At 51.5% G+C, this 10,572-nt stretch overlaps 5 protein-coding genes across 5 annotated transcripts; 1 reads left to right on the forward strand and 4 right to left on the reverse strand.

The window, feature by feature from the left end:
• Window positions 1-529: 529 nt before the first annotated feature.
• On the forward strand, window positions 530-1,159 carry PMZ80_002620 (uncharacterized protein; the record flags this gene model as incomplete). Its single annotated transcript, XM_064871052.1, has 1 exon — window positions 530-1,159. The coding sequence occupies one exon, from the start codon at window positions 530-532 to the stop codon at window positions 1,157-1,159; it is 630 nt and encodes a 209-aa protein (XP_064733505.1).
• A 349-nt stretch (window positions 1,160-1,508) lies between these two features.
• Window positions 1,509-5,843, reverse strand: PMZ80_002621 (uncharacterized protein; the record flags this gene model as incomplete). Its single annotated transcript, XM_064871053.1, has 3 exons — window positions 1,509-4,251; window positions 4,426-5,249; window positions 5,805-5,843. The coding sequence occupies 3 exons, from the start codon at window positions 5,841-5,843 to the stop codon at window positions 1,509-1,511; spliced, it is 3,606 nt and encodes a 1,201-aa protein (XP_064733506.1).
• Window positions 5,844-6,105: 262 nt separating this feature from the next.
• RPC31 (DNA-directed RNA polymerase III subunit C31) lies at window positions 6,106-7,014 on the reverse strand (the record flags this gene model as incomplete). The annotated part of the gene is made up of 1 exon (XM_064871054.1): window positions 6,106-7,014. The coding sequence occupies one exon, from the start codon at window positions 7,012-7,014 to the stop codon at window positions 6,106-6,108; it is 909 nt and encodes a 302-aa protein (XP_064733507.1).
• Window positions 7,015-7,669: 655 nt separating this feature from the next.
• SOD1 (Superoxide dismutase [Cu-Zn]) lies at window positions 7,670-8,375 on the reverse strand (the record flags this gene model as incomplete). Its single annotated transcript, XM_064871055.1, has 3 exons — window positions 7,670-7,941; window positions 7,995-8,174; window positions 8,363-8,375. The coding sequence occupies 3 exons, from the start codon at window positions 8,373-8,375 to the stop codon at window positions 7,670-7,672; spliced, it is 465 nt and encodes a 154-aa protein (XP_064733508.1).
• A 521-nt stretch (window positions 8,376-8,896) lies between these two features.
• On the reverse strand, window positions 8,897-10,067 carry TAL1 (sedoheptulose-7-phosphate:D-glyceraldehyde-3- phosphate transaldolase; the record flags this gene model as incomplete). The annotated part of the gene is made up of 5 exons (XM_064871056.1): window positions 8,897-9,517; window positions 9,564-9,728; window positions 9,779-9,897; window positions 9,949-9,979; window positions 10,029-10,067. The coding sequence occupies 5 exons, from the start codon at window positions 10,065-10,067 to the stop codon at window positions 8,897-8,899; spliced, it is 975 nt and encodes a 324-aa protein (XP_064733509.1).
• Window positions 10,068-10,572: the final 505 nt, after the last annotated feature.

Below are 10,572 nucleotides of genomic sequence, written 5' to 3' on the forward strand. Positions count from 1 at the left end.
AGGTTGAGTTTGATACCCTTCATTAGTGGTTAGTGGCTCCTAGAGGTAATGGACAGCATGAGAGCAGAAGGACCCTCACTGCAAATTGAGAAGATCCATGGCTCTACGAAGTGTCACGTCGTATACCACTGACTGTTTCCGGTTCACGAGAACCTGACCACAGACATTCTTTGCCTGACTGCCATTTCTTCTGACACTGTCGTTTACCCGAAGCGTTGATTCGCTCTGCCGGAGGATGCCCCGCTCGCTTGTTGACCCCTGGGGCACCCCTGCACCATCCGACCACTCGAGCCTACACGGTGATAAACCGTGACAGGCTGACTCAATCAGCAAGAACAATGCAAAGTAGCACAAACCCTCTTACTCTCCAACGCTCTGTACGATGTAGTCCACGATCGCAAGATATCTAGTCACTGCTCAAGACCCAGTCCCTCACCAAATCCCCATCACCCACACACGCGCCGTTCATCTTCACATATCCATACCCCAATGCGCACGTCCAACCTCAACCACCAAACCAACACCCACAATGCCGACCCCCTCAGAAATCTACTCCGCCGTCACCACCTGCTACACCACCTCCTCACCACCCGCACAAAACCCGGTACCCACGAATCCCACCTCGCCACAGCCTTCGGTTACACCTAGACGACTCCCCTCGATCCCCGCCGACTCCAATCTCGGTCTGTCCTGCGGAAACCCCCACGTCCTCGCCAAACTACGCGAAGGCGAGGTCGTCGTTGACCTAGGCTGTGGTGCGGGCTTCGATGTGTTCCTCGCGGCTCCGAAGGTTGGTGCTACGGGGATGGTCATTGGTGTGGATATGAATGCGGGTATGCTTGGTAAGGCTGAGCAGAATAGGAAGAGCTTGAAGGATGGTGGTGGTGGGGGGAACGTACGATTCGTGGAGGCGCCGATTACGGATATGAGGGTGTTGGAGGGTGGAAATGTGGATTGTGTTATGAGTAATTGTGTTGTTAACCTTGTGCCGGAAGGGGAGAGGCATTTGGTGTTTGGGGAGATGTATCGGCTTCTTAAGCCTGGTGGACGGGTTACGATCAGCGATATCTTGATTAGGGATGGGAGAGAATGCCGGAGAATTGAAGAGGGCTATGGATGGAGCTATATGTGGGGTGTGTTGCGGATGCGAGTTTGGTGAGTGGGTATGAGGGGTATATGCGGGATGCTGGGTTTGGGAGTGTGTTGATTGTGGATAATGGGAAGGACTTGAACGTGTATCAGTCTGAGAGGGCGGAGGAGGAGAGTTGTTGTGGGACGTCGACGCAGATGAACAGTAGTGGGTCAAGTGCTGTGGGTGTTGACCTGAAGTCTGTTGACTTCAATGCTTATGCTGGATCGTACAACATCTATGCTGTGAAAGGATAAGTTAAGACCAGAGGCGAATGGATGGACACGATCAACGCTTTCTAGCATGCAATGGAACCATGAGACCAGCTGGCCCTTCTGACGTGTGCTTATGCTCCATTTTGCCGCTTTCAGATGTGCTTTCACTCTGAGAGCTCGACCGGATCTGCCACTGTACCTCGAGCACGCTTGGCTTGTGAATCTAATCCTTGCTGATCACCAAGCTCAGCAGCTGCCCTTTTCCTGTTGTTTCTCGCGTTGAGCGCCGAGCCTGGCATCTCACTGAGTGGATCGTTCGCCTCTGCAGTGTCCGTCTTCGGCAGTGCTTCAACCCGACAGTCGATGAAAGCATCGTATTTGTCGCCCAGATACATCCTCAAGCGCTCACCATTCCTGCCACCCATGTCGCGCAACCGCTTCTGTGCTGCGTCTCGTTTGCGGGTCCAATTGAAATGGTCTTGGGCATAGGTCTTATGCTCCTTCTTACATGTCCAGAAATATGGCGTCTTCCGCTTGTCGACCCCAACGTCGAAATCGCCAGGTTTGCTATACCTGACGAACGCTCCGTCAAGATGCTTTCTCCGCTCGCCAACTATCTGCCATTCGAACGTTCTCCGCCGAGGATCAGCCATAAATTCTCGGACGGTTTGACAATCTCTGCAGTCAGCTCTGCTGCAACCTCGATCAGGTAGCGACCAGTCAGTCGGCTTTTGTGGCTCTGGACCCACTGAGTGCGTCACAAAGGCTGTGAGTGCAGTTTCGATGAAGGTCGCGACAGCATCGAATAGGTTGGGGTCGCCGTCCACAATCAAGGCAGGGACCTCGTTTGCTAGAATTGCTTGGACGAAGCCCATGAGGTGATCCGACAGGTAGTTACTGCTTGTGTCCGCGACCGCATCTGTCATTGTCTGTATCGCAGTGTGCACCGACTCAAGTCCCTGATCTGCTGTGAGTGCAAGGAGCTCGGCTAGATCATCCTTCGTAAGTCCACTATTGTGGGATGGCGGGGCACGATATGCAGGCGTCCTATCGGTGTCGCGCTTCCCGTAGCAGAAAGCCGTCCAGACCTTGTCAGCGACCTTGCGTAGAAACTCTCGGTGAGGCTCTTCTGTCAGCTGTTCATTTCCCTTGCTGAAAGCAAGCACGAACGCAGTAAGATGCTCCGTGTCGCTGTCATCCAAGCTCAAAATCCGTGCAGAGACAGCATCGATGCCATGATTTCGTGCAATGCTGGCTAGAGCTGTCGTGTCTGACCTGCTGGCTTTGGTGTCATCGTTCAGCGCTTCTTTGACAGACTCCGCACACCAGTCCCGAAATTCTGCTAACTGCTCAACACTCGGATTCGCACTCTGAAATGCTACTGACATTCGCTGAAGAACGTGCCACTTCTGCGAAATGCTTTTCACACCGAGAATCATGTTCCTCAGCTCGGGTTTCAGTTCCTCTAGGCCATGCGCAGCAAGGTATTGTCCAATCGCGTGGATGCCACGCTCAGATGTCTTCTGCTCGTTCGAGGTTCTTCGGAATATGTTCAGCCAGTCATGCTCAAGACTGATAATAACTACTTGCTCCATACAAGTCCTCCGTTGCTGTTCGTCTGTTGAGACAGAGATGTCTGACCAACGTTCCGGTTGGGAAGATACTACCACCTCGCAATACTCTTTCAGCTGTTCTTGTGCTTCGGTGCTCACTGCGGCTTCAGCAAGCAGCTCTGGCAATTTTTGGAGGACGGTGGCCCACTTCGTATTGTTTGACAACGTGAATGCCGGTTTCCGCGATGGTGGGACAATCAGAACAACTGTGTCCCGATACCAATATGTAGCAGGTGCGCCTTCGTTGCCGGTATAGCCTTCGTGCTCGGACTCATCATAGTCGGAGCCATCTTCTTCACTGTCGGAAGCTCCTTCGAGACAGCACGATCTGTCGTAGTCTGGCATGATATTTGTTTCTTGACCATCTAACTGTGTCACGTACTGAAGCTCCTCTTGCCGGTCAAAAACTTCGTCATCACATTCATCGTCCTTGAGAAGGGTCTTCTCGTACATTACGAGGTAGACGTTGAAGGCTGTGTCCTTACAGACTCTGTCTAGGCATTGGACTTGCATGAGATCGTTGCCTTTCAAGGAAGCCAGCTTCAGTGCATCCTTGCTATACGTATGCTCGAGTTTATGAATGATGTAGGGAGGTAGTAGAGTTGTCTGTTGCTTCAGAGCATTTTCCCAGATGGAGAGAGCATGCTTCAGCTTCGCCTCGCTGTCTCCGTCTGATACAGTTTGAGGTAGAGAACCCGGATCTTGGATCGGGTTGTATGTTAACACAATCCGATATCCGGACTTGACCTCTTGCACCTCATGGTGGACGTCTGAGTACCACGCGCCGAATGCTGTGCCGTTGACCGATGTTGAGTTTTGCGAACTGCTGACGACATACCTTTTTCCATTGTGTGTAAGTACCACGTCCCCACCTTCATGCTCTGAAGGCAGACTGACCACCAAAGTCCCGAACATCCCAGGTGCTTTCTCCGAGTCTTGATGTGACTTGAAAAATGCACCTTTTTCGTAGAGCAGCAGCTTGTACGACTCGGCCCGGACATTCTGGCGTCCACAAGTCAAACCAAGCACCGAGTAAGTGGAAAAAAGAAGCGAATCAAGATAAGTCTGCCATGTCGGATTTGTGATACTGAAGTCCGCGCATTCCAGCTCCCAGCTTTTCCGTATGGTATCGTCGAGCAGTGTCTTAGTGCCTTTTCCAACAGCGCTTCTTTGACATCTAGAGATGATGACTTGAGCTTCTCTGTTGGACAACGGAAAGCCTATGACACCAAGGCCATTGATGACAAGACCAGGATTTGGTGCATCGGAAAGTGGCCCCCCATAAGCAAACTGCCTGTAGAAGACACATTAGTAGGCGTGTGCGCAGAACGATACTACTAAAGTCATTGTAGACAGCACTTCTGCCAGGCCAAGATGGATATTTACGCAGGGCCATGGATGTGTGAGAGCGCCTGAAGCAATTCTGTCTTGACTTGGTCAGCGTCGACCATTGTGAAGAAGCGGCTACCTATAGCATGTAGCTATCTCTACACGGACCACATCTGCTGTAGCAAGAAGCAACCACATCGGGTGACGCGCTCTGTCAGTGATTTCTTTCTTGTGAACTCGTTGTCCTATTGGGACTGCTGCATAAGACCATTCGTGGTTGAGCATACTCAGGCAAATGCTCCAGATACCGGTGATAAGGCCGCCTGCTGCCGCATTTGCACTGAGCATGTCATGTGGGAGGTCGGAATATCGGAGAGTGGCAGAGGTTGTCCCAAAATCCTGCAAATGTACTGCTGCCCTGATAATCTCAGCCGCTTGGCTCCGGCCCCACACGAAGCGGCGCACATAAAGTCCCAGGGATGCTGCACATTGCGATGTGAAGACAAATAGGACAAAAGTCCGGCCAACAGTAGCCAGATTCCGTGGCTTGCAATCGAAGCCCACTTGCTCGTTTGTGTAATCGATGGCTGAAAGAGCTCGTCGCATGCCCATGGTGCCCTCCCGGGGGGATACTTGTTGTCCGAGTACCACAGCTATATGATATTGAGACCGGCTCATGCGGGATCCTCTCGTTAGGTTCTTGCCACGGCGCTGCCAAAATACCACGAAGCTCACAGCAACGTTGCAAGCCAGCATGGCAATAGGAAGCGAAGGCGCGAAACACCAAAGAAGGACAAGTGCGCCCTGATTGTCGTCTGTGTGTCCAAGCAGACTAAGCAAGTGTCCAAATGCGACGGCACATGCCACATGGATGGCGATTGATTTGACAACGCACTCCTCATAATCTCGTCCATGATCAAGGACCTCGAAAAGAGCGGAGAGAGCGTCTTCATGAGGTACCTCCTATCATATGTTAGCCAGGCTCGTGACCGCCTTGTACGCAGTGCTTCCCATAAAAGTTGTGACTATCAGACAACGTAGGTGGGTGGGTAGTCAATGTGTCTACTCTGTAGAACGCCTCTGTCGACTTCAACTGTCGGCGAACCAGTGCATTATCCAAGTCTTGATCTCATGGAGCAACACAGTCCCGAATACGGTTGCTTCTCTTCCTGATGCCAGAGACCGCAGTCAGGCTGAAGTGGTAATGTTCGGCGCATATAGCTGACAGAAAATGGTCTAGCGTGGGAAGAACAGGCGAAAGGTGGCATGGATTGGGTAAGTACTCGTATATGCAGATTCGATGGTCGAGAAGCCATCTATGTGCTATTGACCCTTTCGAACAGGAAGCCGGATGCATGAAGACGTTGAGACATGGTAGGGCAAGGTCGATAGTAGTTAACGAAGCAAGTGGGCAATCGGGGAAAGCACAACCCACCGTTGAGCGTCGAGGAGGGACACCCGATCGGACATCAGTCCTAGAGCGATAGTGATTATCAAATTCTGCTCTATTGAGCATACAAACCTCTTCGTATTCTCATTGCGTTGATAGCCAGCCATTGTGCTGCAACTGGCATCAAACGTACAATACAGGGCGGACTTGCACGACGCAAAGAAGCCAGCACAGCGATAGTGATCTTGCACATTGCCAGAGAGATGGGCGGCCCAATTGTTTTTCGCTTGGTCACTCCGTCCTGCCGCGTACCGTGCCTTTGACCGTCCTCGCCCATGTGGTTCAACACCCTTGAGAATCAATGCTCTTGGAATAGAAGGAGCACAACGTTGCGTGCTGTAACCAGCCTGCTTTCTTTCAGGCTTGAGACTAGTAGTCCTCCGTGCCACCTGCGCCATACTCATCATCACCAGCGTCGTCTTCGCCGTCATCAAAATACTGCTCGGCGTTATAGTCGTCATCATTATTCTCACTCTCCGAGAAGTCGCTGTCCTCAGGCGCAGACTCGCCAGCCTCCTCATCGAGCTCTTCAGGGTTCGCCTCAGCGTCCAAATCATCTTCAGCATCCATACCAGTCTTCTGACCTGCAGGCTTAACTTCTTTTCTCTTCTTTCGTCCACCCCGACGTATTGCATCCGAGTCATCACTCTCCTGCTCGATCTCCTGCTGACCAGCAAGAGCTCGTTCGCGGTCTTGTCTCTCATAGTCAAGCCCCTTCTTCCTCTTCTTTCTCACTGGCCGCTTCCCCAAGCTCGCATAGGCGACAGAATCCTCCTTGACGTTCTGCCAGTCCGGCAACCTCTGCTGCGGATCAAGCACACCCCACAACTCCTCAGGGAACATAGCAAGAGTATACCCATAGTCACCCCTCCCACTTGGCCCAAGATCAGGCTCAGTCCGTACCTTCTTAACATGCTTCGTGCTGTATCTTTCCTGCTGTTCAAACGGGTCGAAACCTCGTCTCTTAGCCTCCTCACTCTGTCTCTTCACCCCATCAACAAGCAACCCATTCCGATCAAGAACAGTAAACAACGGGCCCTCGCGACATCTCTGCCGAAATCTCAACTGTGCGTCTACCGCCCTCTTCTCAGATGCGCTCTGTGGTTTCGGCGTGCGTATGATGTTTCGTTGTGAGCGTGGGGGGAAGAGAGGGCCTGGAACGTTGGAGGGTGGTGAGACGGCGCGGTTTGAGCGGTCGTTTGGGTCTGCGATGTCTTCGTCTGCCCAGCTGAGGTCAGGACCTTGCTTTTTGGAGCCGAACATGCGACCTGGAGGCATGATGATGGTTTGTGGTGGATCTCAGTACGTTGATATCAGCGTCCGAGGACGACTTTGAGTTCTTGTTTGTAACGGAGCTGAGTGCTTGAAGAGGTGTCTGTAGGGTCGATCGGTGGCCGAGCCTGTGGTTGTCGAGGGTCAAGAATAAATTGGAGTTCGAGGTTCTGGGTACTGGCGGCTGCGATGAGTGAACAACTAAGTAAGCAGAGCGCGCACAGTTGTTTACAGGCTTGAAATTCTCTCGTGAACGTTACTACCTATGCTCAAAGCACGTACTGAATGCGCGTGAGGATGAGTCTCAAGAATAATTTCGGGGGCGCTCCCCGCACGGGCCTCTTATGTCCGTATTAAGTCCGGTGGTAGTCGCTCCCTCGAGCTTTTTGAGTAGTAATCAATAGCATATCAAACAATTACTTTGGAGTTACGTAGGCTATCTTTCATCTCGGCAAGAGTAGTCTAGGCGATGAGGGTCGATCAGGGTTGGTACAAGGACGAAGCAATGATTAAACAGAAATGGAAGCTTCTTCAAATGCTTTGACATTTAGCCTCAACTATTCAGCTGAGTATGTACCTGATATACACATCTACGTGCCCAGAATATTTTCAAAGCATCTCATAACCGTGCCATATTATCGGTGTTGGTAATCACAACATTCTAGTTAGAGATTCCAATGACACCGCAAGCAGGTCGGGCACCAGCATTCCCCGTCTTCTTGCTCTCAGCATGCCCGCCCTTTCCGAGGTCATCAGTACCCGCGTGGACGACGATCGTTCGTCCCAAAACAGAGTGCTCGCCGATGAGCTTGATGTGGCTGTCGGTAACGGAACCCTTAGCGTTTCCTGAACCGTCGGTCTTGAAGTTTCCTAGGTCGCCGACGTGACGTTCGCTGTCTTCTGGGGCACCGTGTTCCTTGCCGAAGGGGTTGACTGTGAAGTGTTAGTACTTGGGGAAGCGATTGCGACTGAAGAGGGGGACGTACAGTGGGGGCCGGCTGATGTGCAGCCGTTTGTGTTGTCACCGAACTGGTGGATGTGCATACCCCGTTCGGCGGTGGCATCGTGGCCAGAGATATCCCAGGAGATGTCGGTGGGAGAGGATTCGGAGGTCTGTTCGAAGGTGACGGTGCCCTTGACATTGGAGTCACCTCGGAGGACAGCAACTGATTGCGGGTCAGTGAGGATGTCCAGGAACGAGTAAGTGGATGAGACAAGCTGCTACGGCGCACAATGGTCACACCGCATGCCGAAGGTCTCTTATGCGCACGAGCACCTTCCAGATCGCCGGCATCCAGCGGACCATGTAACTTTCCATACCCCGCCTCATCTCATCGAGAGCTTAGGTACTGACCTGCTTTGACCATGTTTGCGGTATTTGTTGATAGAGATGGATTTGTTTTGATACAATGAATATGGGAATTGTTCTTGAGAAGTAGGTCGAAAAGAAACTTAGAACGGCTGCGTCGGTAGCATTAAGTACCTAGATACTATATCCGATCTCACATGGAGAATCTCCGTCAGCTTTTGCACATGGTGAGGGGCATTGCGTCAATCATCGTTCTTGCCGTGCGGGCAACGACCGACGTAATTATCTCTTCAGGCCCACCTCACTTTGGAAATATGAAACACTCCGTAGGGACTTTTGATATAAGAGAATTTCAGCTAAAGCATGGATAGAACGAACAAAACAGTACGCTCTGTTACGGTGTGGAAGAGCCAGACGAAGGATAGTTCTCCAATAGCGCAAGAAACCGAGTTATACGGCATGAATGTGTTCATTCAATTCTATAGCAGATCAAACAACCTTCGTAGTCTGCATAAATGCACTGTTCAAATTCGATAGACAGTCATCGCTCGTCGCTTCGTCAGATAAGAAGAGATTCATTTATGCCTTCTGGATCTTCTCTTTGAGAATGCCCTTGAGCGTCACAGCATCAGCAGCGAACTTGCTGATACCCTCTCTCAACTTCTCAACAGCCATCTGCTCCTCATTGAAGTCAAATCTGAACAGAGCCTCATCGTTGAGATAGCTCTTCTTCTCGATGTCAAGCTTGCTAGCATCGTCGGAGTGCAGCTTCTGCGGTACCTCGTCCTTGCTGTTGTAGAGCTCCTCGAGCAAGTTGGGCGAGATCGTCAAGTAATCGCAGCCAGCAAGCTCAGTGATCTCGCCAACGTTTCGGAACGAAGCACCCATAACGATGGTCTTGTAGCCGAATTTCTTGTAGTAGTTGAAGATGGTCCCGACACTCTTGACACCTGGGTCTTCCTCAGGCTTGAATTCCTTCTTCATGGCGGCCTTGTACCAATCCAGGATTCGGCCAACGAAGGGAGAGATAAGGTAGGCACCGGCTTCGGCGGCGGCGATGGCTTGGACGAGGGAGAACATGAGAGTCAGGTTGCAGTTGATGCCCTCTTTTTGGAGGATTTCGGCGGCTTTGATGCCTTCCCAGGTGGACGCGAGCTTTATCAGGACGCGCTCTCTTGAGATACCGATTGACTCATAGAGCTGAAAGAGTTAGCATGGCCCGAAATTGCGAGAAGACCCTGCTCACCTCGATAATATGTCTGGCTTTGGAGAGAGAAGCGTCTTTGTCGAAGGAGAATCTGGCATCAACTTCGGTCGAGACCTTGCCAGGAACTATCTGGAGAATCTCCTTGCCGAACTCTACCAAAAGTCTGTCAAGCGTAGCATCAACTTGGTCATCAAGGTCCTTGCCCTGGAGGTTGTCAGCTGTTGTCCTCGCGAGACCCTCCTTGCTGGACATACCTGCTTCTTGCCGTACTGAACGGCAGCGTCGATTAACTTGGCATATTCCTCCTTTTTCGACGCGGCCAGGATGAGAGATGGATTGGTGGTGGCATCTTGTGGCTTGTACTTGTCGATGGCTGTTAAACGTTAGTACTGCGCCTCTGCTGTAGGCGATGGATAGAACTTACTGGCAAAGTCACCGGAGTCGCAGACAACGGTCTGTCAGTACGTTAGCAATGTTCAGCTCCAGGATGCTCGTGATCCATACAGTGCCGGTAGCTTTCAGTTGATCCAGAGATGAAGACATGGTTACTATTCTGTCTAGTGGTCTGATCGTGAATGGGTCAAGGTGAGTTGTAGTTTCTGTATAGAAGATTGAACAAGAGAGCAGGAATCAAAACTTTTTGACGTAGTAGTATGATAGTGCTTCTTCCATGGCACGAGCACGCAGTCGCCGAGCTGGAGCAGTCCCAACAACCGTGACTGCCCATTCGATGGTGGGGCTCTCCTCCGAAGTGAAATTCATCATCCCGCATACGTCAATAATCGCCCCTGCCGTTGAATTTGCACAGTCAGCTGCGGATAGCTCGCTCCTGCATCACTATGAGTTCATGCTTGCCACTTCTCATTTCGATGCTGCTCCAGGCGCTGTCCCTGGCTCTGCTAAATCGCTGGGATTGGTGTTGCTCAATCATCGAACACAAAGGAAGTTTGAAGCTCCGAACCGTCGGAAACTGGAAATGCCTATCACGAAGTCGCTCCACAAGCCGCGCTGGAGCTTCCGGGTAAATTCAGACCGCACTGCAGGGCTT

Source organism: Knufia obscura (assembly GCF_036327395.1).
Source record: "Knufia obscura strain CCFEE 5817 isolate CBS 148926 chromosome Unknown scaffold_2, whole genome shotgun sequence".
In the NCBI taxonomy this organism is placed as follows: Eukaryota; Fungi; Ascomycota; class Eurotiomycetes; order Chaetothyriales; family Trichomeriaceae; genus Knufia; species Knufia obscura.